The following is a 26683-nucleotide window of genomic DNA, read 5'->3' as shown; positions in this document are numbered from 1 at the left end:
TATGGATTTTGGTATGACTCATGGATAAGTCAAGGGTAAAAGTTAGGGGCATGTAACAAAGGATCTAAAGGATGGAGCAAAGAAAAACAATGCCAAAGAACTTCCAAAATTCCATCAGACATAACTGTTTGTACTCACACTAAAGGTGGATGGATGAGAGAACAGAGTGGGGTCCGTGCTTCCAGGACAGATTACACTCTTGCCTTTTACCAGGGGATGGGTCCACATTTTATAAGAGTTAAAGTGCAGTACTTACATTGACCCATGGATAAATCAATCCAGATCTTTTGGGTCAATTTTTTGACTAAAATTTCTAGACTTATACATGAGTATATACAGTCGTATATATCTGGTATGAATTCCATACATTTGATATGAATTGTACTTATTTCTAGCAAAGGGACTCCCCTGTTCCTCCCCCCTCCCCCCACAATATTATTTAAGTCATTTATTAAGTCATGGACAGGCCAGGCTGCTCCCATCTCACACTTTCCACCTATTTCTGAGTTGGTGGCGCAGTGGTTAAATGCCTGTACTGCAGCCACTCACTCAAAACCATAAGGTTGGGAGTTCAATCCCAGCGAAAGGCCTCAAACTTGATTCAGCCTTGCATCCTTCCAAGGTCGCTAAAATGAGTACCCAGATTGTTGGGGGCAATCAGTTTACAGTTGTAAACCGCTTAGGGAATGCTTAAGTGCACTGATAAGCGGTATAAAAATGCACTTGCTATTGCTACTGTATTATCTTTCCTATTTATTTATTTTTTTCATCCTGTCATTCAGGTACAATTCTGCAAATGAGATATCAAAACATGCATACTTGTTCATAGGTTCAAGGAGAAGGGAAATGCTGTGTAACCTCTTTTGTGGCAGGTGCTTTGAGAAGTCTCTTATCAAGGCACCAGCCCAGAAGATGCAAGGGAACACTCCAGATATTTGGACATAGTTGCAGTTGTTGTGGTCCAAAAGACCTGAAGAACCACAGGTTAAGGGTTTATATTTTGACTAATCAAATGTGAATCTCTTTTGAAGTGTATTATGAGCCTACAGATGTGGAAAAGGCCCCCAAACCATTCTTTTCAGACAGCTGGAGAGCCCTGGCCTGCATATCTCCCAACCTACGGGAACTCAGAGCAATTATCCGGACTCTGGGACATCCTGTGCCTGCAGGTGAAATACTTTTGAAAGTGGTGGTGAATGGGGAAAACTCTATCTATTAATCTAATCTTACAGTATTTTATCGATCTTTCTGTCTCTCTGTCTAATCTAATATTTCAAGAAGGCTTTGAAAACCTATCTCTTCCAGTTAGCATATCCTCCCGATTCTCTTTAGAGAAAGTATTCCCCAACTAGATTAAGACGACTACCCATAACTGATATCCCGACTATTTTTAACTGCACTGTTTTTAAAAATTGAATTGTTTATAACTGTTTTTAATCTGTTTTTAATATTGCATTTGACATGTGTCACAGAGTTTTGTTGTTATGTACACCGCTTTGATCTGGAGGAAAAGCGGTATATGAATAAAAGCTTTATTATTTATTATTATTAATATAACTGTCTATTGAACCTATCTAATCTATTTTGTCTATCTTGTCTAACCATCTAATCTATCTATTAACCTAATCTGCTTTATCTGTCTCTGTTTGCCTATCCTATCTATCTGTCTCTAATCTATCACAAGGTGAGGAATCATATTGCCCTAGGGATGCTATAACCCGGCGGCCCCCATGACAAACCCGCTTTTGGGGGCCCCCTCCCGGTCCCGGTCCAGTTTGGCCCCCAGCCCCCAGTTCGGGACCCACGCGGCGCCAACCCACCTTTCCCTGCCTCCCCGCCGCGCCACCCACCTCCTCCTCCGTTCCAGGCCGTGCGGCCGTGTGGAGGAGGCGAAGGAGGAGGCGGTGCGCGGGCGAGGCGGGGGAGGGTGGCGCGGGCGCGTGCAGGAGGCACACCTCCTCCTCCTCCATTGCAGGCCGTGCCAAGCGGAGGAGGAGGCAGAGATGCCTGCCTGGCTTGGTGCTCCTTGTGCGCACGCGCACCAAGGCAGCAGGCACTGGCAGGCAGCCACCCACCGCCTCCTCCGCCTGGTGTGCCTCCGTGCTGGGCACTTCCTTGGGCCCGGGAGGCGGGGGCAGAGGAGGAGGCTCAGGCAGAGGTGGGTGGCTGCCTGCTTCCTGCCTTGGCGTGCGGGCGGGGGGGGGAGCGTGCCAAGGCAGCCACCCACCTCCTCCTCCGCTTGGGCCTGGGCTGGGAGGCAGAGGAGGAGGAGGGAGGAAGGAGGAGGGAGGAAGGAAGGAGGGAGGAAAGAAGGAGGAAGGAGGGAAGAAGGAAGGGAGGAGGAGGAGGGAGGAAAGAAGGAGGGAGGAAAGAAGGAGGAAGAAGGAAAGGGGAGGAAGGGAGGAAGGAGGGAAGAAGGAAGGGAGGAGGAGGAGGGAGGAAGGAAGGAGGGAGGAAAGAAGGAGGAAGGAGAAAGGGGGAGGAAGGGAGGAAGGAGGGAAGAAGGAAGGGAGGAGGAGGAGGGAGGGAGGAAGGAAGGAAGGAAGGAAGGAAGGAAGGAAGGAAGGAGGGAGGAAGGTAGGAGGAAAGGGGAGGAAGGGAGGAAGGAGGGAAGAAGGAAGGGAGGAGGAGGAGGGAGGGAGGAAGGAAGGAGGAAGGAAGGAGGGAGGAAGGAGGGAGGAAGGATGAGGAAGAAGAGGAGGAAGAGGATAGTGATGATGATGATATGAGCCAGCTTCTGAGGCACGACCAATGTAAATTGCTCTGATTTTTACAAACTCATGCGCAGTGAAAAAACCCCAAAGTCCCTTGACCAAGTACACACTTCTGAGAAGTACAGTTGAATCCGAGGGCAAACCCACTTCTTGTTAAATCACCTTGACATATTCAGTGTGAAACCCAAAGAGTTTGGTTATGGAATAAGCCTCTGAAATATGCAAGAGATTACCATGTTAAGTAAAGCCATGTTCAATGCCCAAATGTGCTGTTTGGAATGGGGGGAGGGGGGTGGCCAGAAAGGGAAAGTACATTTCTGTCATCTGTCTAGGAATAATGCCCAAATGTCCTCCATTTTGATCATGTCTAAGAAACATGAATTTATATTAACATTTTTTAAAACCACCAATTTTTTTCGCATGTCCTCCATTTTTAAAAAATGTGCCCTCCATTTGAAATTTTTGTCCTTCATTTGTCCCGGTTTGGAGGTCCAGACTTATGGCAACCCTATATTGCCCTCCAGATGTTGTTGGACTGTAACTCCCAGCATTCTTCACCCTTAGCTCTTCCCACCTCTGATGTATAGCTAGGAAATGATTGAATTTGTCTTGCGCAAAGTCAGACATCAGCCACCTAGCTGCTTGCTGTTATAAGAAGCAAGGTTCAGAGGTTTCTCACCACCACCAAAGTCACCTGGGGGCATCTAGCTGGAGATTGTGAGAACATGGCCTAGAGCTTTAAGTATGCATTGTACCACTGAACTATGGCTCACTTTGAGACCTGTGGCTGTTTCTAGGCAGGTCTCAAGACAGAAAAATTGAATGGGTTTTCCTGAGTCTGAGTCCCATTTAAGAATAATACCCAGTATATATTAGTGGCCACTTTAATTGTCAACCAAATTGAGTCTTCTTCAGTGGATTGCTTTGCACACTTTCCCAGATCTGGGCCAAACTGTATCATGTGGGTTGATCTGTAAACATAACAAAATGGCACTTGGAAGAATATAAAAAACTTCTGGGTTCAATCAAGAACTTTCTTTCTTTCTTTCTACAAAGTGGTGTACACACCTGAAAACTTCATATCTACCATGTCAGAGTTTGTTTCTTGAAATGTAAAGACTTAGAATAAGGCTCAGGTAATCTCCCCACATTTTGGAGTAAAACTCTGTGGTGCAAAATAAGCAAGCTTGCACCCAGAGGATTAGTATATATTATTGACTCTGCTGCCCAAAATTATGTTTTAAAAGATGCACAGCTTTGGCAAGGATCAGTGTCTCTTTGTGGCAGTTTGGCCATTTTTGGGTGTTTTGTAATCAACTTTCATCCAGAAAAAGATATTCCATTGTGGAAGGAGGAAAGGAATTAGGGGGATTTATAGGAGTGGTCTTGAGGCTGTGTGAAATAAATACTGGGGGGCAAATGTCGCCTCTGTCTAGCACAGGAATGAGCAAGTGTAACCCCCCTTTTATCAGTCGATTGCAACGCCTTTGATTCCCTTACTTTGCTGGTTAGGGCTGATGGAACATCAAAGTCTAGCTGGCTGGCCTAGAGTAACTACACCTCTAATTTCCTCTTACAGTTTCTAGTACATCCCAATGATATGGGACATGGTCTGGCCAATTTGGTTGTGGGTTTGATGTTTGATACTATGTGGTAAGTTTTCATACCTTGAACTCTGTTAAGATCTGCCATCCAAGCTGGAAGATATTGTTGAGACTGCTGCGACATGGGCCTGTCCTTTACTGAAGGAACTGCACTGTGTAGTGGTCACACTTGGCCAGCATGGAGTCTTGGTATGTGGCCGCAAAGTGGGCAGAAATATCTCTCTTCACCCTGGAACTTGCAACAAGGTAGAACCACAAAATAAATGTGACACAGAATGAATTCTGAATTTTAATGAATTTTATTAATTTTAATGTTAGGGGTTGGCCTTTTAATGCTGTGCAAGTCAGATCAAAATTTGTATATAGTTTTTAACAAATTTTAATATTTTAATGTGTAATTGTTTTAATTGTTTTTAAACTATGTATTTATAGTTTTAAAAATGGTTTTGCATTGTTTTTAAATTGCACTGTTTTAATTTGCTCTTAGTCATCTTGAGTCCCTATATTGGGAGAAAGGCAAGATATAAATATGATGATGATGATGATGATGATGATGATGATGATGATGATGATGTCTTTACAGAGCACCACAAATGAGTTGTATGCCATGCATTACCCAGCAATCCCCATCCCAGTGGAGGAAATAGTGAACGTCTCTGGTGCGGGTGACAGGTAACTTGTTAATTGCTTGATGAGAGATTTCTGCCATCACTGTGGTATCCTCCTTCTTCCTCTGTTTGGTCCCTGCCACTTTGGTTGCTGGAGCAACATAACAGTGCATGCATGTGCATGGCATTGCTAAGGAATAATTAGTCCAAATATTTACCTGGAGGTGATAAGAGACAAGAAAGGTGTTATAAATGGTCTTTTTTTCTGAGCATTTGTGAAAGAGAAAGAAATGGAGACAATTTAAGTTTCCACAAAATGTTAACATCTTTGCTCCAAGTGCCTGGAGAGACAGCAATTGTTAAAAAGCACCTGGACCCTCTTAGGAACACAACCAGGCTTCATCTGGGGAAAAGCTGTCCTGTCACTCAGATGAAATGGGAATGTTTGGCACCTGAGAGTTCAGACATTCTTCATTGACTAGCTACCCAATCCTATAGCATCTTCAAGTGGTACAAGTAAGGACTGGTAGTCCTTCAGCCAGCTGTAAAAGTACAATTTCCTTAAAAAACAAACAAAACTGTACACCTTCTTCAAAAATCCTGAGAACTGTAGCTTTCTGAAACTGTTGGTGATACTATGTCCTTTCCTGTGGTGTTGCAGGACTGGGGAATGTATGGTCTCCAAAATATTGTGGCACTGCAATTTCCATCATCCCTCACCATTGGGCATGTTGGCTAGGGTTGATGAGAGGTGCATTCTGACAACATCTGAAGAACTATACATATCCCCATATACACTCTCACACTCTCTCTCTTGTGGTAAAATTTCCAGAGTTCATTTTAAAAAACTGGAAGGTGACATAGTCTTGGGAGTTGTCCATGGTCACTACATTGCCAATCCCAATAGTATATAAAATTCAAAAATGCACAAACCTCATTCAGGAGCCTTTGACTGAACTTACTGTATTTTCTGGTGTATAAGACTACTTTTTAACCCAGGAAAATCTTCTCAAAAGTCAGGGGTCATCTTATACACCGGATGTCATCTTATAGGGCAGGTGCTGAAACTTCTGAGTCTGACTGGAGAATCTGCGGTCACCGCATATGGTAGGGGGGGGGCTCAAAAACGGCCGTGGCCACATCCCTACCGTATGCGACAATCATATGAAAGCAGCTACCGCTCTGAGAGTCTTGGAGACAGGGAGGGCTGGGCAGGCAAGGAGAGCTGATCAATCCAAGCAGGCTTTGTATACAACAAGGTTTCCTGCTAAGTACCTGCATGTCATTTGAATTAAAATTACCATATTGAAATCAAATTTGATGTATTTTTAATTTTTATTTGGTATGCGTTGGAAGAGGGGTAGTCTTATACGTTGAGTATATCCCAAACTCTATATTTTAACTGGAAAAGTTGGGGTATATATTGTAGTGAGATAGCTGATACAATCAGCCATCTATACCCATGGATTCTTTATCCACAGACTGAGTCATCCAAGGCATGAAAGTATTTTTAAAAAAAGAATAAAATCCCCCAAAGCAAACCTTGATTTAGCCATTTTATACAAGGGACATCATTTTACTATGCCATTGCATTTAATGGGAATTGAGCATCCATTGATTCACAGTGTATCCTGGAACCAAAGCCCAATGGATACCAGGGGCCCATTATATTTAGTTTTTGGTACAGGCAGGTTGCTGTGTATTTTGTTTTATAGCCTGATGCTGGAATGTTTAATGCCTAACTAAACTGTAAAAACCTCCTTTCTCTTCAGCTTGATGGCTGGGATCATTGCAGGACTGCTTGCAGGGGAGGACACAGATAACTGTGTCCGGCTGGGCCTTCTGTCTGCCAGCCTCTCCCTTCGTTCATATGAGCCTATTTCGCCAGAGATCAGTAGCACCAAGGCGACCATAGCAGAGATGAAGGCTTGGAGTTGGCCAATGGTGAAGAGGTGGAAGCTGCCTTAGACCTTATGCTTCAGGATCTCCACAGCCCCACATCCAACTGCATGAGAGATAGGTACAGACAGCTCAGAGGCCTTTTCTTGAAAAGGAACCAAATGATTGTAGCTGGAAAAGGCTATTTTGCTCGATATCAATCTCTCTACCTCAGCTCTAGCCATTCTTACATCCATTTACTGTGGAATAACCAGCTGGGAGAGATCTGACAGCTAAACACACTGTCTGAATTTAAAACAGTATCTATTTCTTCCAGCAGCCCTACCCAGTAGATTTTAAAATATTAATTTTAAATTGGTATATTTTTAATTTTATGTTGAGTGATTTTAATGTGTCCTATGTTTATGTGCTTTAACTTATGCGTTTAAATAGTTTTATGTGTTTCAATCTATTTTGTACCCACTTTGACCCTTGGGAAGAGGTGGGAAACAAATATATTATTATTATTATGCTTAAAAATAAAGTTTTAAAATTTTGCACAACTTAAAATCTGTACACTGACAAAAGATACACTTCCAGAAATGATGGTGCACACCTAGGTAACACATGAGCATACATTGTTTCTGCAAACCAGGCTGAGGGAACAAAGTATCGTGCCTCCTCTTTGCATTGCATAAAGCTTTGAACAATTATTTTTGGACTATAACTCCTTGATTCCTACATGACAGGGACTTGGACTGGATGGCCCTTGTGGTCTCATCCAATTCTGTGATTCTATGATTCTGTGGCTCCCCCTGTCGGCATGGCCACTGACTAAGAGACTGTGGGAGCTGCAGTTCAAAAACATAACTTTTTCCACTGCTATTTACTACAAGATCTGCTGTTCTAATGTATCATACAAAGCAATGAGAGTTTCTTCTTTCCAATACACTTTGGAAAAAGTCCCCCCCCCCCCCCAAGACAATGACTCCTACAATTCCACAGCCAGCATGGTCACTGGCCATATTTTGACTAAGGTATTCTGGGAGTTGTAATCCAAAAACCTAACTTTTCCAAGCTGTGCTTAAAACACCCCCTGCTATCTCTTCACTTGGAATACTGCATCCAATTCTGTGCACCACAATTCAGAAAGGATGCTGACAAGCTGAAGCATGTCCAGAGGAGGGCAACCAAAATGGTGAAAGGTCTGGAAACCGTGACCTGTAAGGAGAGACTTAGGGAGCTGGTATATTTAGCCTGGAGAAGAGAAGGTTAAGAGGGGATATGATAATCCTGTTTAAGTAGGGGTGACATATTGAGGATGGAGCAAGCTTGTTTTTGTTTTGTTTTGTTTTTTTGCTGCTGCAGAGAATAGGACACAGAACAATGGATGCAAGCTACAGGGAAAGAGATTCCACCTAAACATTAGGAGGAACTTCCTGACAGTAAGAGCTGTTCAACAATAGAACACATTCCCTTGGTGTATAATGGAATTTCCTTCATTGGAGGTCTTTAAGCAGAGGTTGGATGACCATCTATCAGGGGTGCTTTGATTGTGAGTGACGGCATGGCAGGGGATTGGAGTGGATGGCCTTTATGGTCTCTTCCAACTCTATGATTATATTCTAATCTGGAAAATTTTGCCAGGCAATGCTTTCCAGCTTTAACATCTGTCTGTGGTCACCATCAAGGACAAAAGATTCCTATCCCTATTATTTCCCTATAAACAATTCCAGTAAAGTAAAAATTAGTTGCAGTTTGGGATGTTGGGGAATTATGTTCAATGTGCATTCCCCCCCCCCCCCGGCTGCCCAGCAAACCAAGCTACATGCACTTTCCAAGACCATGCAGATTGGAAGATGGTTCTCCTTCAGGATGCATTTCTACATTTTTTTAGTCTTCTTGGCTTAAAATGTATCCCAAATGCATATTTTAGAGAAAGTGCAGATTTTGACAGTTTTGAAACAGCATTTATGTTCCTACATTACTTTATGAGACCATATTAGTTGGCTGGATGTGGTACTGAAGTAGACTAGAAGCAGATTAATCCATTCTTAGCTGCAACCACTCAAGAGGGTTGAGGACCTGGAATAAGTGATGCATCTAAAACGGCTCAGAAATCAAGAAAGTACCTTAATGCATTTCAGGCAGGCAAATAGGCACACACACAAACTTTGCCCAGTCCAGGCAAGCATTTTTACTACCAAAGCTCACTCAGTGCCTTGAAGCACCTGCTTAGACAAAAGGAAAGGAAAAATGTTCCATTATCCCAATAGTGGGGAAAGATGGCATCACTGGGATGGAGCATGTGCTCACCTTCACAAATAAATTGGGTGTTGCTAAAGGGGTGGGAGGCATATCGGAAAAAGAAGGGCATTTTCCAAACAGGAGGTACAACATAAGATTTCTATATCACTAAAAGAGAAGAAGAAGAAGACGACGACGACGTGGGGGTGTGCATAGGAACCTGGATGTATAAAAGGGCTTCAATTAGTCATGTAGAAAAGAACGACTGAGAGGGAGGACAAACTCATGCCTGCCTGCATGCATGCGTGGTCGCTTTTAATTCCTGCATCAGGCTCCAAGGAAACAGCATCCCTTTGCCTAGATAGACAGCAAGGAAAGCAAACACAGAAAGGACCATGAGGGTTTCAAGGGTAGCCACCCTAGCACTACTTTCAATGCAGCTTGGTTTCCTGGCTCAAACTGGTGGGTTGGCTGGGAAAGGACTGGTTGCTAAAGAGGATCCTCCTGGGGCTGCAAAGGCCAGGTGGATGCTTGACTTATTCCCTGAAAGAGACAGAGAGGCAGAAGCTGGAAAGCCACATCTTACCAGGTTGCGAAAGGCAGCAGGAGAAGACAGAGTTGGTGGTGGAACCCAAAGCAAAGCTTCAAACAAGCAGCGACTGGAAACCAGTAAGCAGAAGGCTGGTGGCAAGAGAAAGATGCCCCAGCTTTCCCCTTCAAAGACCAAAAGCCAAGCATTTCAGACCTATTTGGAAGGCCATGGGAAGTTTAATACTGACACGGTGAGTAAGATCTCTTTAGCTCTTACTCTAGTCCTTTCAGTATAAAAATCAAATTCATCAGAGACACCTGGTCTGTTTCAATTTTTTTGACATTATAGTATAGACAATGATGACCAACTTTGGTGGGGCATGAGACAAATGGATGACGGGTCAAAGTGTGAAATACTCTAAGCCTTGGTGTGGTCTTATCTCCTCTGAAGAAAGTATTATGGCAACCCAGATGAGGCAGAGAAGAGCAGACCTGACAGTATGCTATATCCAGGAACACCACAAACTGCTCCTGAGTTTATGGTTCCCATCTAGTTGTGACAGTCATCATAGCTTTGTCACTTGCTTAAAAATAGAGGAATAGCCTCTCTGAGGTCTCTTAGGGCAGTGGTTGTGTTGATATCATCTTCAGTTCACACACATTCTAATTAGAATCCCTTGCAAATTTCCCTATGGGGACATTAAAGGGCTGAGCCAGAGTCAGCAGGGGTAAATGCTGTAACCCAAACAAATCCATTATGAAAAAGGCTGTCAGTGGTTCTGAGTCTGGATTATTTTATGTCAAGGAGCAGAGTGGCAAGATTCCTCTCAACACTAATTGCTGGGAACAATTGTAGGTGAGTGTTTTTGCCTTTAACTTCTATTTGTGGGTATCATGGAGGCATCTGTTTGACCTTTCGTGGGAAACAAGATGCTGAAGTAAACAACCCTTTGATCTGTTCTGACACATCTCTCTTGTTTCCATGATGGGCTACAAACCTCCAGGAGGTGATAAAAGCATCACTTTGTCAGAGAGAGGTGTGTGTTGTCTTGAATGAGGCAGCGAGGAGTCTACTCCTGAAGAGGACCTCCCTGGATCAAAGTGTATAGGAAAACTGCTGCCCCAATGCAAATACAGTGGACCCTTTTTATACGCTGGGGTTTGGTTCCAAGATCCCCCGTGTATAACAAAGTCTGTGTATGCTCAAGACCCATTAAATATAATGGCATAGCAAAATGGTGTTCCTTATAAAAAATGGAAAATCAAAGTTTGATATTTGAAATTTATACTTTTTTTGAGTATTTTCAAACCATGTATGCTTGAATCCATGTATAAAAAATCTGTGTATAAGAAGGGCTGACTGTATGCCACTTCTAGTCAAGGTGCCTAAATGGTGATGACTGGACTTCAGAGGTCCTTGGAAGAAGCAGGCTATTTGGACCTATTTCAGTCTGGTTTCAGGACAAGGCACAACACTGAAATGGCCTTAGTCACTCTGGCTGACAACCTACTGTGGACAGGAGGAGTGCTATTGTTGCTCTTTCTGGATTTTTCAGCAGCTTTTGATATCACTGATTATGGTATCTTATTGGACTATGCTCCATCAAATGGGAGCAGGAGACACTGTGTTATAGTGGTTCTGCCCTTAACTGTACTGGGGGTTTATGTACAGTCCCAGAGCCATTACACTGTGGGGTGCCACAGGGCTCCAGCCTGACATCCATGCTCTTCAATATCTATAAAATGCCTTGAGATTGGGTCACAAGAGGTTTAGGGTGGGGTGCCCTTTGTAGGCTGGTTATAATATAAATAAATAATAAATAAAACTTTTATTTATATCCTGCTTTTTGTAAAAACAATCAAAGCGGCTAACAACATATAAAATCATACAAAATTTACACAATATCCCCACTTAAAAAAAGAATTAAACAATTAAGATTAAAATTACATAATCAGATTAAAATCTAATAGAAATCAGATAGTTACAGGCAGAGTCATAGCATATCGCAAAAATCCATAGTATATGGAGTGATCATTATGTGGCCAAGGACTTATCTGCCAGAAGAGATCTGTATAGACTGATTTTTTAAAGGCGTTGAGGTTGGTAATTTGACGGATCTCGTCCAGCAGTCGATTCCACAGACTGGGAGTGGTTGCAGAGAAAGCCCTCTGGAAGGTATCAATTAGCCTGGTCTTTAAAGGTTGCAATAAATTCCTCCCAGAGGACCTGAGTATATGGGGCAGATTATATGGAAGAAGGTGATTCCTTAGATAAGTTGGGCCCAAGCCATGTAGGGCTTTAAAGGTGATAACCAACACCTTGCACTGTGCCCAGAAACCAATAGGCAGCCAGTGGAGTGACTTCAATATAGGTGTTATGTGGTTACTCCTAGATGTTCCAAATCACACCGAGCTCTACATTTCTTTGGCATCATAGTGATGAGTGAGGCTATTAAACAGAGACAATGATTTCCTGGAACACTGTACACATTATAACACTAGTTAACTCCTCTGCCTCATAGGACTCTCTTGGTCAGTTCATCACATCTGCTTTCTGGTTCCCAGCCAGCATCATACTATCTTTGAATACCCCACCACCACCACCATTCATAGGTTATCTACTCACATTGGCTTAACACAAGACTCTTCCTCCTGCCTTTTGCCCCCAACAACCATCTTTAAAACTGAATTTGTCACATTCATCACCCTACCCACAAGTTTTGTATTTTTATTGCTATTCTCATACAGCTTCCTTACATAGATGTTCCTGAACACTCTACTCCATGCATCTGAGGAATTAGAATCAAGCCTATGAAAACTCATGCTACCAGCTTCTTTCTTTCAGTTAGTCTCAAAGGTGCTACAGGATTGTGTTGCATACTGATTTACCAGATTGATATGGCTATGTCTTTGAATAGTCTCATATTATTAGAAGCTATGCTGGGCCTTGATCATCATAAAAACCTATCCCTTGCAAGAAGACCATTTGAACTTTATAAATACTGGTGTTTGCAGCTCTACTTTTTTTTAAAAAATAATAATGATTGGTGTCACAATATATTCTCTTTCCCTTTCTTGTCAGTATTCCTGTCTTGGGATACAGTCAAAGGCCTGCAGAAAACCCTCAGACTGTGATGGCTGCTTGGGCCTCTACATCTGCAAACTGCCAAGAGGGAAGTGTGATTTCAAAGCAGTTTCTCGGCAAACAGGTACCCCATTGTTTAAATACTTGAAGGGATGTCATATTGAGGAGGGGGCTAGCTTGTTTTCTGCTGCTCCATCTAGGAGTACCAAGTAGATCACAAGTTGAACATGAGTCAACAGTGCGACGCGGCAACTAAAAAGGCCAATGCAATTTTAGGCTGCATCAATGGAAGTATAGTGTCTAGATCAAGGGAAGTAATAGTGCCACTCTATTCTGCTCTGGTCAGGCCCCACTTGGAATATTGTGTCCAGTTCTGGGCGCCACAGTTCAAAAAGGACATTGAGAAACTGGAGCGTGTCCAAAGGTGGGCGACTAAAATGGTGAAGGGTCTGGAAACCATGCCCTATGAGGAACGACTTAAGGAGCTGGGGATGTTTAGCCTGGAGAAGAGAAGGTTTAGAGGTGATACGATAGCCCTGTTTAAATACTTGAAGAGATGTCATATTGGGAAGGGAGCTAGCTTGTTTTCTGCTGCTCTAGAGAACAGGACAAGGAACAATGGATGCAAGCTCCAGGAAAAAGAGATTCCACCCTGACAGTAAGGGCTGTTCGACTGTGGAACACACTTCCTCAGTGGCTGGATGGACATCTGTCAGGGATGCTTTGATTTAGATTTCCTGCATGGCAGAGGGTTGGACTGGATGGCCCTTGTGGTCTCCTCCAACTCTATGATTCTATGATTCTACAACAGAAACAGCAGATTTTCCCATTTCCAATAAGAAGACACAGTGCCCATATTATTAATAGGCAGCAGGGGGTGCTGTAGGTACACAAAGGGTTATAAGAAGTCAGGAAATGATGGTCTTATGTGTCCTCATAAGTATTTTTGTAGCAGTGTTGTAATGCTGCTTTAAAAAATAATATGGTCAACTACAGAGCATTATGGAATGGTAATGTTATAACACTCCTTCATTTAAATCACATTCTATTATTTCATTTTTTAAAAAAAAAAAACAGTAAGAAAGTGTTTTAGGACTTTTTAAAAGACTGGTTGAAAATGCATATGTGATAAAACTGTACCCACTGCAAAAAGTGTTGTAGATGCATACTGAGCATCTGTTTCCATCTTCAACTGTGGAAAAGTTGCCACCCCACATCAAAATTGTGTAAAACAGCAGAACAGCACCAAAACGGACACAGTGTACAATGCACATATTACATAGAACACAGTAAGACAATAGCCACACATGCACAACTGTTGGCGTGAGTTCTGAATCACTTCCTGTTGGGGGAAAAGGGTATCTTCTTGAGCATAAAATGGCCAAGAGAGGACCAGAAATATGGTTGATCCCTCCATCCCATGGTATCAGGGCAGCATATAGGAGTGAAAAATCCTAGGGGACATTGCAAGGAAGCCCTGCAATGTCCCCTTGATATTAATGTTTCCCCTTAACCCCTGTTCTAGAAAAGAGAAAAAAATTGCATACCCTCCAGCTGTCTCCGTTCCAATCTGTATCCCCTCTTTTTCAGCTGCTTTTAAAGTGTCCTAGTTCCTATCTCCTACACCCATCTTCACCCTTTATCTGCAGCTTGCTTCAGTCATTGCAAACTGAATTCAAAGTGAAAAAGCACTGTGGGGACAGAGAGAGAGGAGCAGGTGGGGAATCTTGTTTTCAGCAACCTCAAGCTAATGCAACCTACAACAGCTTCTCCTAGTTTGTGTAATCATCCTCATTCCACCATCTTGACCACACTCTGATGAAGTTTGACTACACATGGCCTGGTTGTTTAATATTGGAGGGCATGGTTTGGATTTATTCAGGTAAAAAGCACCACTAGTGAGAAGTCTCTACATCAGGCCTGAGGAACACTGGGTCCTCTAGATCAAGGATTCCCAAACTTTGGTCCTCCAAATGTTCTGGACTTCAGCTCCCAGAATTTTCAATTGTTGACCAAACTGGATAGGGTTTCTGGGAGTCAAAGTCCGAAACACCTGGAGGACCAAAGCCTGGGAAACACTGCTTTAGATCCATATTTCCAAAGCTATCTGATAGGTGGGGGGGAAGCAATTGTTTTTTCCCTAATATTCCAGGGACCAGCACCATATTTGTGGCTGTTAGATACAATTGCTTCCTTTCTGGAAACTTATCAGGGGCTGATAGCCAATAGTTTGTGGACTATTTCTGGTCCCTGGCCCATGACACTGAGTAGCACTGCTCTAGACATGGATGGGAATTGCATGGCTCTTTAGATGATTGATGGCAACTCAAGCATTCCTCACTATTATCTGTGCTGACCTAGTGCTCTTGAGATGGGCAGATCAACAACCTCTGAAGGGATGCTTGATTCCTACTCCCTGCTCTACTTATTATTGATGGACTGCAACTTCTAGCAGGTTTTTCCAGAATAGCCAGTAGTAAAGACTGATGAAGTTGTAGTCTGGAGGGCCTTATGTCATATAGACCCATAGCAAATGGACAGGGATAGATCACAGCTATGTGCTTAGTTGTTGTTGCTGTGTGCCTTCAAGTTGGTTTGGACTTAGGTATTCTGGGGTTTTCTTGTTGAGATTTATTCAGAGGTTTGCAATCGCCTTCCTGATGCTGAGAACATGTGGCCTGCCCAAGGTCACCCAGTGGGTTTCATGGCTGAGCTGGGAATCAAACCTTGGTCTCCAGAGTTGTAGTCCAATGCTCAAACCACTACATCACACTAGTATCTCACCAATAATATTACGCTGATGGCTCTTTTGTTTTCCCCACAGCTGGCTTCTCCCAGAGTATCTAAGACTGATGAAGACATACTACATTTGTACTGCACTCTGACTTATCCAAATCATTCCAGAAGAAATTTATACATTTAGAATTACGGTGTGTGTGTGTGTGTGTGTGTGTGTTAATGTAAATTAACATAAATAATGTAAAATAAAAGGTGCTGCTTACTAAAAATGACATTTGTAAGCTCTTAATTTATCTAAAATGTTATAATTTTTGAATAATGACAATCAGGTGTTTTGCTTACTAAATTTCCAGTGAGAAACATTGAGCAGGGACTCCTCTGCACTTGAAGGATAAAAACTGAACAGAGAGTGAGAAGACATCTTTCAATTTCCTCAAGTGACCCAGACCCATAGAGCTCTTAAAGGTCTGGAGCAGAATTGTTTAGATCTGAAGTCTGACCCAGGTCCCTGAATCTAGGCGTAAAAACGTTGAGGGAAAGGCAAAACAAAAACAAACACAAGGTAGAAAAATTAGGGAGAACACATTAAATTTTCTCATTGGTACAACTTCTACCTAAGGAGGCAGTCATAGTTCAGTGTCAGAGCACCTTTTTTTCCATGTTGTTTGGTTGATGATATCTATGGCTAAAGCAAAGATGGAGACTCTTCTTTGGCCTGGGGGACAAATTCATCTCAGGAATTGTATTCCAAAGGCTGTGTGTGTGAAGAACATAGGGCAAGGGGCTGGTATAATTTATATTAATCTGGACATGTGCCCACTAAGCATGCTAAGCAGTTCAGTTCTATATTACACCTGTCTAGGAAAAACCCACCAATGAAACAACTTCCTGGGTTACAAAGCACAGTTCAGTTCATTCAACAACCTTTCCTGGGCTTTAAATGGGTACACTTGCTGGCCATATGTTAGCTGCAGACTGGATGTTCCCAGTTCCTGAGTTAAACAGAGCTCAGGATAGAAAGTGATGGGACAAATACCTCTTAACTAGTCCTTCCTGGGACAGCCTAGCAATTTAAAAGAAGTTTCTTTTCAATTATCATCTTCCAGGTTCAAGTCAATATCCACACTGGGGAGAGTTATGAATCAAAACTCTGCCATGTTTTTTTAGAAGGGTAGAGAAAAATGTAAGAGCATTTGAGCGAAAAGTAATGTTAACCAAACCACAATCTTTCAATTAACTTTGGACAAGAGAAAACTGGGGTGGGGAATCTATCTACCCATATTATCTTCATTTAAAATGGGGAGCATTTAGCCCTTTAAATGCTGTTGGGCTCCAACTCCCATCACATTTCACTACTGGATGTGCAGAGCGAGGCTCATAGAAGTTACAGCCCAACAGCATCTTGAAGGGGCCTCAAATCCCCAAACTCTTCATTGAATGGTAAAAGCTCTAGAATTTTTGAGTATAAAACATGGAATGTGTGCATACACCATCAGGTGCTCTGCCACTGAATTACAGCTTTTCCATTCCAACAACAGTTGCAGTTTTTCCTTGGATTAGCATTTACTAGAAGGCAGTGGGCATTTGTGTGTATAAGAAACACCAATAGGATAGTAGAGAGCAGAGGAACAATTAAGATACTCACCTCTTTTTCAAGGCAGCCCTTCTCTATTTCCCAGTGTATGACAACCATAAGTTAGGGAACTGATATTAACACAGCCACATGCAACTGAGGGCCCGAACAGACAGGCCAAAATAAAGCTGCTTCAGGTCACTCTGGAGGTATGCTATTTAAATGATGTATGCATCCTAAGAGACTGGAAGCTGTGCCAAAGCTACACTCCAGTGCTAAGGACTGGAGCAAAGCTTTGGCGCAGCTTCTGGCCTCTTAAGATGCATGTGTCATTTAAACACCTCCAAAGTGACCCAAAGCAGCTTTATTTTGGCCTGTCTGTTCAGGCCCTGAGTTTTCATTATGAGATTTTAAGGTCTGTCAAGACAGACAGAAGGTCTGTACATAAACAAGAGAGGACATAATGGGAGAGGTTGGATGTATGCCTTGAGACATGGCAATGATTTTGCAGGACTTACATCAGTAAATGAATCCTTGTTGGTTTAATATCAGATAGATTTGCATGTGGCTGCAGCAATTTTCAGTAAAGTCTCTTCACACCTTCCATTGTTAGTCAGAAATATGAGCATGACCCAGCCTTCACCTTTGCAATCAAGATGAATGAGCCAAATTGGATGTTTCATATATTCTGACCACGAGGTGCTCAATCAACTGGCATCACCACCATTAGAAGCAAATTGATGTACACATGCCAGTTCCCAACATGCTCCCTTTCTCTTTTGATGCAACCCTTTCTTTTGGGGGCAATGCGGGGCTGGTTGTGGAAGGATTTTCCATGGATGTTTTCAGACAAGGGAAATTGGAAGTAATTCCTCCTGTGTGATAAACTCCCATATCTCCTTCAATCATTCCCACCCCCGACATAAGGCATTTTATAGCTCTTTAGCTGGTATGAAGCAAGTCATCTTAAGATCACAAAGCATTTACTTGAAATAGATAAGACTAAGCATATTCTCCTTTTTGTAATCACCCACTTTTAATTACATAACATCAGTCTCTCAACTTATTCTGAGGAAAGGTGGACACATGTCCCCCAGTTTCAAGGAAGGGCAGCCAGTCTTCTATCATACAGTGGTTGCTTGGTCAGGTGACAAACTCAGAGCAGATTCAGTGGTCCAACTCCCCACTCCATTCCACACCCTCCCCTCATTTACAGCTTTGCTTTCTTCCTTCCCATTTCCATGTGCATTAAGTGTCCTCATTGTATCCAGCCACTGTGTCTTCCACCCTTCTTCAATCTTCATTCTTGTCTTAGTTTCAGAGTCTCAAAGCCTAGTTTACTCATCTGTCCTGCATGCCTTTGCAACCACTTGACAGAAAAGCTGGTGCAAATGTCATTGGCTAACATTCCTCCTAACATCAATATAAATAAGAAACATTTAATAGCTAAGAAGTAAGAAACACTGCAAAGTCTGTAAAGCACCAGTGGTGGGAGTTCTGACCATGCCTTGTCCAGCGTTTGTTCTTTGTATAGAAGCCCACAGACCTGTCACAGCAGCAGGATTTTCTTCTCAGTGTTGTTTAGCAGGCTAACTCTTCACACAAGCACAATTCCTAGGTACCCTGCCTCCTGGGTGAGGCCCTCCCCACCTTTGCACCAGGCTGAATGGGAAATGGCTTTTAAAATGGGGCCAGGAAGCAAGGTACAAATCCTTTTTGTGTTGGCTAACTGTAAGCAAAATGTCATCTCCCACAACATTGGAACTTTGAGCTTATTTCTTGTGGAGAAATTTCATTCTGTTACCTGGAGGGGGTTGATTGAGATGGGTGTGGGAGGAAAAGAGAAAGAGGAAGAAAGCATGATTTTAGCAGGGATCCAGTTAAAGAAATTCACAAACAGAAAAAAGCCAGTCTGAACTGTAACCACAAGCAGCCATTTGCATGACTTTCAGACTCCTCATTTTCCTCACTGGAAAACTCTTGGATTGCAAAAGGCAGCTGTTTTGGTTTTGTCAGGAGTCAGACATAAAATCCTGCCCTCATTTCTTCCAAGGGTCAAAGTGAACTGGCTCAAAGTGAACCTTTCCCCCTTCTGGATCTACTACCTAGCATGGTTATCCACAGGGCTGATGGGACCGAGGGCACACTTAATGTTGGGAACTCTGCTTCTGTATAAGGAGTGATGAACATGGGAGTGAACCATATGGCAAGTAGACAGGCAGAAGCTCAGGAGGAGGAAGTCATCTTATGGAGTCCCAGGGCAAACTGTTGCACTTGCCTTTAATTTCAGAGATCCAGTGGATTCCTGGCGGGGCTAGGTACTAAATCTAGGCTAGGCTAGCTACTAAATCTAAATCTACCTTTTCACAGATTCTGAAGTAGCACCTTTGGTATGTATAGGCTGGCCCTAGAGTAATATACACGTTCACTATATCCTTTTTCTACTTTATTCAGTACTAACTTTGCAGAACTGAAAAGGTGACTCAGCCTCAAAGGTTCAGCAAAAGTAGGCATTAATTGAAAGTGTTTTTCAGAGATTAAACTTTTCATTTAATGCAATGTCAAAATTAATATGTAAAAATCTTCAGATGAGTTATTTACAAAGTTCAGATATTAATGTGGTACTGAACATGCTTCTCCTAGAGTGGAGATTAATTTAGCTATGAAAGCAAAAAGGAATTACCTTTATATCAGTAATACACAGAGGAACATGCTAACTGAGAAAAAGATCTCTAGTGGGATACAAATTTTTAAAAAGGCACCATTTTGAGAAGTGCAGTTTTTTTCAGCCTCCTGAATCATGTGAGAGGCTGCAGTTCTGTCTTCCACAGAACTACTGAAAGGAATAATAGCTTTCAAGATGAATGGTAGGCCTGAAATGCATCTCTAAAGTACACTGTTCTCACACGCAACTAAAAGCCAAAGTGCATTTGCTCTTGTTCATCCATTATTCCCCTTACTTGTTTGTCCATCCATTATACATCTCAATTTAGACTCTAGGCTACTTGAGGCAAGGATATGTCTCTTTTTTCTTTTGTTATACATAATATAAATACACAGGTGCAAGACTACAAAGGAGGGCACTAAGGACAGTTTAAGGGCCAGTAGAGCAGAAACCTCAACTGGAGGACTTCCGAAGCTGCTGGCTGCTTAGCAATATCTTGAAAGTGCAAGGGTGCACCATCACAGCCAATTGGTGGCCAGTGAAAAGGCAGATGCCCCCAGATACCATCCAAGTGCTGTAGCACACCTGGAAAAAAGAAAGAGTGGTCACTCTCCTGGATCAGCAGTGTACTCACTGGAGGGCCAGGAAGGTAACTGCTGTTCCTTTCTTCCAGGCATGCAATTGCATCTACATCATGCCCAAGAACCCTGTACCCGATTGGCCATGGGCGTGTGCCCCAGCACCTTCCAGCTGAAATTGCACAAGGATATACTGGGTCCCTCCTCTGGCAACAACTAGTAAAGCACATACACTGGTGTAAAAAGTTTCAGGCTTGATGGTGGTACATTATGGATGAGGACACATGCCAGTACCGACATCACAGCACTTGATGGAACTGAAGAGTGTTATCAACAGAGCTTTGGGATATTACTTTTCACACAACTCTCAACTCTCAGAATCCCCAATCTGTGGCCATGCCACAGATTGGGAATTCTGAGGACTGTAATCCAAAAAAGTAATTTTTCCAAACTCTGATAAGATAAGCATAGTTACTGCATTAGCAGTGACTGCAGATGAAGTGCTTACCTAAACCTTTCAGGAATTTATTGACTCCACTCTGCTCTCCACTGGGAAGAGTTTCCAGGTACTCCTGGGCACGTACCTCAAATAAACCTACAGAGGGGGAAAACAACAACAAAAAAGATTGGTTACAGCCTTCTTAATTCCATTTCCAGCTACCAGCTAGGGATAACTGATATGCTTATATATATATAGGGACAAGCAGTATGTATTTTGAAGCTGAGCACAGTGCCAATCATCATTTTGGGGGTAACCTATAAGTGATTTTTCATTCAGGGTTTCAGGGCCTGCAAAAAGGGTCACACACTCCCTATCCTTATTCTGGAGCCTTGTTTGAACATTTGTACATCTGTCCTCCTTCCCCAGTCCATCTCAGGACATCTTGTAGACACATTAAGACCTCACCATCAACACCAATTTCCCTGTCCATGCCCTACATCTGCTCATCATTATCTTGCCAATTGAAAAGTTGTGGACATCTTAAAACCTTGCCCCCATTTGCATACCTTTTTGTTAAGACAAATAAAAGGACTACACCACTATGGACCCTACAACTAAATTTTTGTTTAATCCACCAAGTATCTCTTGGTCTACTATCTACTGTCCTCCTGCTAGCTACTAAGGGAGTCTCTCACCTTTAACTCCCTGTTTCCGCAGTTCTCGTTCCTGAATGAAGCCTCCAAACATCTGAGTTTCCATAAAGACCTCCAGAAACCGTCGCAGGCTCTTTGATGAGACTGACTTTCGGAAGGCCTCCCGATGTAGGCTCCTTTCTTCCCGCTCTGTGGAGGTCATGAAGAGGGAGTAGTGCCCCACAATCTCCACAAAGAAGCGGACAAAAGCTTCAGATACCACTTCATTCAAGGGACTAGACTCTGGGGAAGCTTTGGAGAAAAGGGGGAGAAAAGGAAAAAATCAAAAACCGCCTGGAAAAATCTTAATGGTTGGTTTTTTTCTTGCCCTTCATCTTTGCTTTGCATATCTCTACAGCTGGGGTGTACAACAACTGAAAAAAGTGGGGCCTGTCAGAGATATACAATCTAAAGTATGTCTGTACACATATACACAAAGGGAAGGAAAGAATAATAAAAGAAAACTGTACCATACAGTTACAGTTATAGCAGATTATAGCATGTCTCAGCGGTGTTTCTATGCTCTGGGACCTTCCCAAGGCTGTATGGACTTCCACAAAAGTAAAAAAAGAAAAAGAAATCCTGCAGTGGCTAGAAGTCCACTTTTAATTTAGAAAATTGTATATTATTGTTGTTGCAGTAATAAAAAACAAAGCAGTAGGATGGGAGGAGAGGCAGTCTGTTTGAAAAGTCAATTGCAACTCCTAGAGGCTTTTAGGAAAGACAATTCACTTCTGGCCAAGGTCAAAAAGAGCTGTCTGGAGGCTCTGAAGGGGCCAAGGTCTGCAAAAGCAGCTTTCAGGGACTGCATATGTGTCTTCTAGAGCTTCACGTTGTCCACCTCTGAGCTAGGGGACCACAGCATAATGGAAGAGCACATGTTTTACATTAAAGTTGCAGTTCTGAATGCTGTCAATTCCAGAGAGGATTGGGAGAGATCCTTGTCTGAAAAAGCCACAAGATAAAGCAGGGGGAGGGAATGTCATGCCCTCCAAAAGTTCTGGTTTATAGCTCCCATAATCCCTGATCACTGGCCTTGCTGGCTCTGTCTTATGACAGCTGGGAGCCCAAATAATCCGGAGTATATCATATTGCCTACCCCGACACAGCCAATACTAAAGTCTTCAACTTCTACCTATGAGATCTGCCACTCTTCCACAGTCACTAAAAGGGTTTTGCACTGGCCAAGGTACAATATTCTGGTCATTCCGTCTCAAAGGTATATTGTACAGCTGTCAAAAATGGCAACCAAGGGGATCTAAGGACTGGAGCTAAAAATCAACCTATGAAGAAATATTAAATGGGGACTGGGGACAGGGTCTCTAAGGCCTGTTACAGACTGCCAAAATAAAGCTGCTTGGGGTCTCTTTGGAGGTATGCTGTTTAAATGATGCATGGGTCCTAAGAATCCAGAAGCTGCACCAAAGCTGCACTCCAGTGCTTAGGAATGGAGTGTGGCTTTGGCGCGACCTCCGGACTCTTAGGACCCATGCATCATTTAAATAGCATACCTCCAAAGAGACCCCAAGCAGCTTTATTTTGGCAGTCTGTAACAGGCCTAAGTTTAGAAGAAAAGTGCAAACACAATAGATGTTCATAGAAGTGATGCCTGATGCAGAAAGAGTGAAGACATGTTTCTTTCACTTGCTGTTCCACTCAAGGGCCAGCCAAAGACTGGCAGCAGTCAGGACAGCAGTGGGTGTGACAGTGCACACAAATTCCAGCCCTAATTTCCTCCATGTGCCAGTTTGGGTATCCCGGCTGGGGGATTCTGGGAGTTGTAGTCCAACAAAGCTTTCCTCACTCTACACTCAGTGGCGTCATTGTGTGTGTGTGTGTGTGCAGACCGCACCCATTGACACCCCAAAGGAGCCAAAAGAGCACCCCTCCTTTTCCTGCACCAGTTTACTCATAAGTAAAATGGTATGCAGAAGGGAGGGAGGGGGCATATCCTTTTGGCTCCGTCCCGACAAGCCCTGCTCCCAGTGGAGGAATGCCACTGTCTCCACTTGGTACAAATGTTCTGAATTGTGGGGCAAAATGGACTGCCTCATGAAAACAATAAAGTAATAACACTGAAACCTTACCCTGTTTGCTTTTGAGAGTGCCTTCCTCCTTGTCATTTGCCAGCTCATTCCTCTGCTCCAGGATGTGTTCTAGTGCTCCTTGCAACTTCCGAGGCAAAATGAAGTCTTCATCCTCTATCTTAAAAGAAAAAAAGTACATTCTGTCAGTACCAGTGAGACGGTTTCACAAGCAGGGACCAATCTGTGATAACACTTGCTCTTCATAAAATCTGCTTTTGGTCGCTGGTAAGCAGATTATGGCTAGTGCACAGAAGCTGCTTCATGAAGTACTTTTTAAAAAAATTGCAATAGTGCAGTAGAAATCACAAAGGTTGTGTACGGAACTGCACAAAGCTCTAAGTCTAGCCCTATCACAAAACTGTGACAAACTGGACTCAGTATGGTGGCTGTAACATTAGCAATAACACATACTGGAACAAATATTGGAAGCATGTAGAGAAAAAAACAGAAGTCATTAAAGGATGTGGCTCATTCACCTTCAAGACTGCCCTTGTGCCTTAATAAAGAAACATTATGACCCAAATAGTGTGTGTGATTTGGCTATGTCTGTATGTGGAGGGAATTAATACCAGAGCATTTGGGGGACTATGGGCCTGTACAGACAGGCTAAAATAAAGCTGCTTCGGGTCACTTTGGAGGTATGCTGTTTAAATGACACACGCAACTCAGAATTCCTTAGAATTGGAGTGTGGCTTTAGCGCAGCTTCTGGCCTCTTAGGATGCATGCAGCATTTAAGCAGAATACCTCTAAGTGACCTGAACCAGCTTTATTTTGGCCTGTCTGTACAGGCTCTATAATTCCCAGAATTCATTGCTGTAGTTAAAAGCAACATAGCAAGCTGCCTGATATAAAAAGTTAGGCTATTGATCTATTTATCCCAGTACTGTTCACTGACTGGTAACAACTTCTCAGGGACTTCAGTAGATGCCCTTCCTATCACCTTCTCCTGAGGCACTCTTTTAGCTGAAGATGCCAGAAATTAAATCTGTAACCTTCTGCATGAAAAGTAACGGCTCTATTAATGAGCTATGGCATCTAAAGAATTATCTGGGCATCACAATTCAAAAAAGATGTTGACAAGCTGGAGCAACTCCAGAGGAGGGTGATCAAAATGGTGAACGGTTTGGAAACCATGCCCTATGAGGAACGACTTAGGGAGCTGGGGATGTTTAGCCTGGAGAAGAGAAGGTTAAGAGGTGATATGATAGACCTGCTTAATTATGTGAAGGGGCATCATACTGAGGATGGAGCAAGCTTGTTTTCTGCTGTTCCAGAGACTAGGACCCGCAGCAATGGATGCAAATTACAGGAAAAGAGATTCCACCTCAACATTCCTGACAGTAAGAGCTGTTCGACAGTGGAACACACTCTCTTGGATTGTGGTGGAGTCTCCTTCTTTGGAGATTTTTAAAGAGAGGCTGCATGGCCATCTGTTGGGGTGCTTTGATTGTGTTACTGCATAGCAAGGTGTTGGACTAGATGGCCCTTGAGGTCTCTTCCTGCTCTATGATTCTATGAAGGCATCACTGTCCTAAGATATTACTTAGGATGTACAAATGTGTTGGTAGGTATTACTCATGATTCAAACTATTTGGATTACTTTACAAAGAAAGGGGATGATTTAGAGAGAATGGACAAATGTAACTGAGTCCAAGTTTCCTATCTTTACTAGATGAGGATAGACTTCAGAGACATAGCTGTGTTGGTCTGGAATATCAGTATGCAAAGGGATCTTGTAGCACTTTTTTGACTAACTGAGCCAATGAAGTCATAGCATAAGCTTTCGTAGACTTGGTCTATTTTCTCAGATGCTGAGGAACTAGACCAAGTCTATGAAAGCTTATGATACAACTTCTTTTGCATAGTTAGTCTCAAAGGTGCGACAAAATCCCTTTGCATACATAATTAAGAAAAGTTAATTTTAGAGGCAACAACTACCAGAATCCTTCAATGAGATAAAATAAACTTTTAGAACCTCTGTCCCTAAAGCAAAGTTGGAAAACTGTGGCCCTTGAGATATTATTGGACTTCAGCTGCCATAATTCTCACTAATGACTATGCTGGTTGAGGGTGATGGCAATTCCTATCTATTGTTATCCAAAAGAACATAGTTGTCCACAATTCATATACTGAAATGGAAATAACAGGCATAAGTGGTAAAATAAAACCCCATTTTGCAGTTTGGTATTACACATCTGCAAAGATGAAAACACCTGCTGTAAGGGATCTCAGTAGGGCTGCCAGATTTTTCATATAACAATACAGAATGTTGCCCTGCCAGGTCAAGACTACCTGATACCCATGGAATAGGCCTGTAAAAACTCCATCTCATGCCTTGCAAGAGAAGGACTTCTCATGAGAGTTAAAGGTTTTCACAAGTTTAGAGACCTCATAGGAGCCCACAACTCTAATGGGAAGCCCTCCTTGCACGAGGGCATTATTGAATTAATAAATCTATATGCATCATGGAAAGCAAAGCTCCTTTGAAATCATTTCCCACTTGCTTAACTACTTTCTGCCTCCAGATTCAATTTCCCACTGCCTACTGTGGGCTTCCAGCAATAAGACATGGAGCTCTTTCACACTATACAATCATAGCACTATATTCCATCTTTCTGCTATGGCAACAGCTTATGAAATCCTGAGATTGGCAGTTTGGAAAGGGGAATTTAGAGTTCTCAGCCAGAGATCTCTAGTGCCTCACCAAACTACAAAACCCATTGGAATCCATAGGATGTTGCCATGGCAGTTAAAATGGAATATAATATTAGAAACTGTATGTTGTGAAAGGGCCCCTATAGACTCAGATGGTTTTCTGCACAACAGAACTTCCTGTCTTTCCATTCTGCTGGTACATGAAGAGGAAAAAATGATAGACAAATAAGTTGTTCTTACCTGTCTGAGAAATCGGTTGTTAACAAGGTCGACTACAAGGACCTATCTCAGAGAAACAGAAAGAGGAGAGGAACATCATGAGAAGGAGAGGGCTCACTTGCTTGGAGAAATGAATGCACTGCAATGTATACTGTTTTCAGAAGGAGAGGCCATGCCTTGCCCTACCTAATCCCACAGAGCCACAAAGAGATATGAAACCCGGCCCAAGCCCAAGGCGGTTTTATGACATTCTCCACAAAACCACAGAATGACAACATAAACACAAGGAAGCTGTTTCTCCTCATCAGCCTCTTTTTACACACACTTTCCTTTCCTTCAAGGATGGTTTCTTAGAAACCACAGAG

General features: G+C 42.7%; 2 protein-coding genes and 1 long non-coding RNA gene across 4 annotated transcripts in view; 2 read left to right on the top strand and 1 right to left on the bottom strand.

Annotated features, from left to right (window-relative positions):
• LOC149311782 (uncharacterized) overlaps positions 1-7373 on the top strand; it is a 37951-nt gene extending 30578 nt beyond the window's left edge. The window contains exons 15-18 of the mRNA XM_089527901.1: positions 1032-1169; positions 4398-4564; positions 4902-4990; positions 6699-7373. Coding sequence (XP_089384027.1) covers positions 1032-1169; positions 4398-4564; positions 4902-4990; positions 6699-6894 — 590 coding nt within the window. The 3' untranslated portion in view covers positions 6895-7373. The remainder of the gene's footprint in view (positions 1-1031; positions 1170-4397; positions 4565-4901; positions 4991-6698) is intronic.
• A 2158-nt stretch (positions 7374-9531) lies between these two features.
• LOC149311781 (uncharacterized) lies at positions 9532-15821 on the top strand. The gene is made up of 5 exons (XR_016281500.1): positions 9532-9833; positions 10388-10438; positions 12665-12791; positions 15492-15597; positions 15760-15821. It is a non-coding gene; the product is annotated as an uncharacterized LOC149311781 (long non-coding RNA).
• Positions 15822-18001: 2180 nt separating this feature from the next.
• The window catches only part of DENND2A (DENN domain containing 2A), an 87499-nt gene continuing 78817 nt past the window's right edge, over positions 18002-26683 (bottom strand). For both annotated transcript variants that reach the window (XM_089527900.1, XM_089527899.1), the window contains 5 exons: positions 26340-26381; positions 23444-23561; positions 21360-21608; positions 20731-20817; positions 18002-18783 (listed from right to left, as the gene is read on the bottom strand). In XM_089527900.1, coding sequence (XP_089384026.1) covers positions 18752-18783; positions 20731-20817; positions 21360-21608; positions 23444-23561; positions 26340-26381 — 528 coding nt within the window. In that variant the 3' untranslated portion in view covers positions 18002-18751. The remainder of the gene's footprint in view (positions 18784-20730; positions 20818-21359; positions 21609-23443; positions 23562-26339; positions 26382-26683) is intronic.

This window comes from Sceloporus occidentalis, unplaced genomic scaffold, assembly GCF_023333645.1.
Source record: "Sceloporus occidentalis isolate IW3139 unplaced genomic scaffold, rSceOcc1.0.p SCAF_5, whole genome shotgun sequence".
NCBI lineage: Eukaryota > Metazoa > Chordata > Lepidosauria > Squamata > Phrynosomatidae > Sceloporus > Sceloporus occidentalis.
The sequence above is the reverse complement of the archived record's forward strand: the minus strand, read 5'-3'. Positions and strand labels throughout refer to the sequence as shown.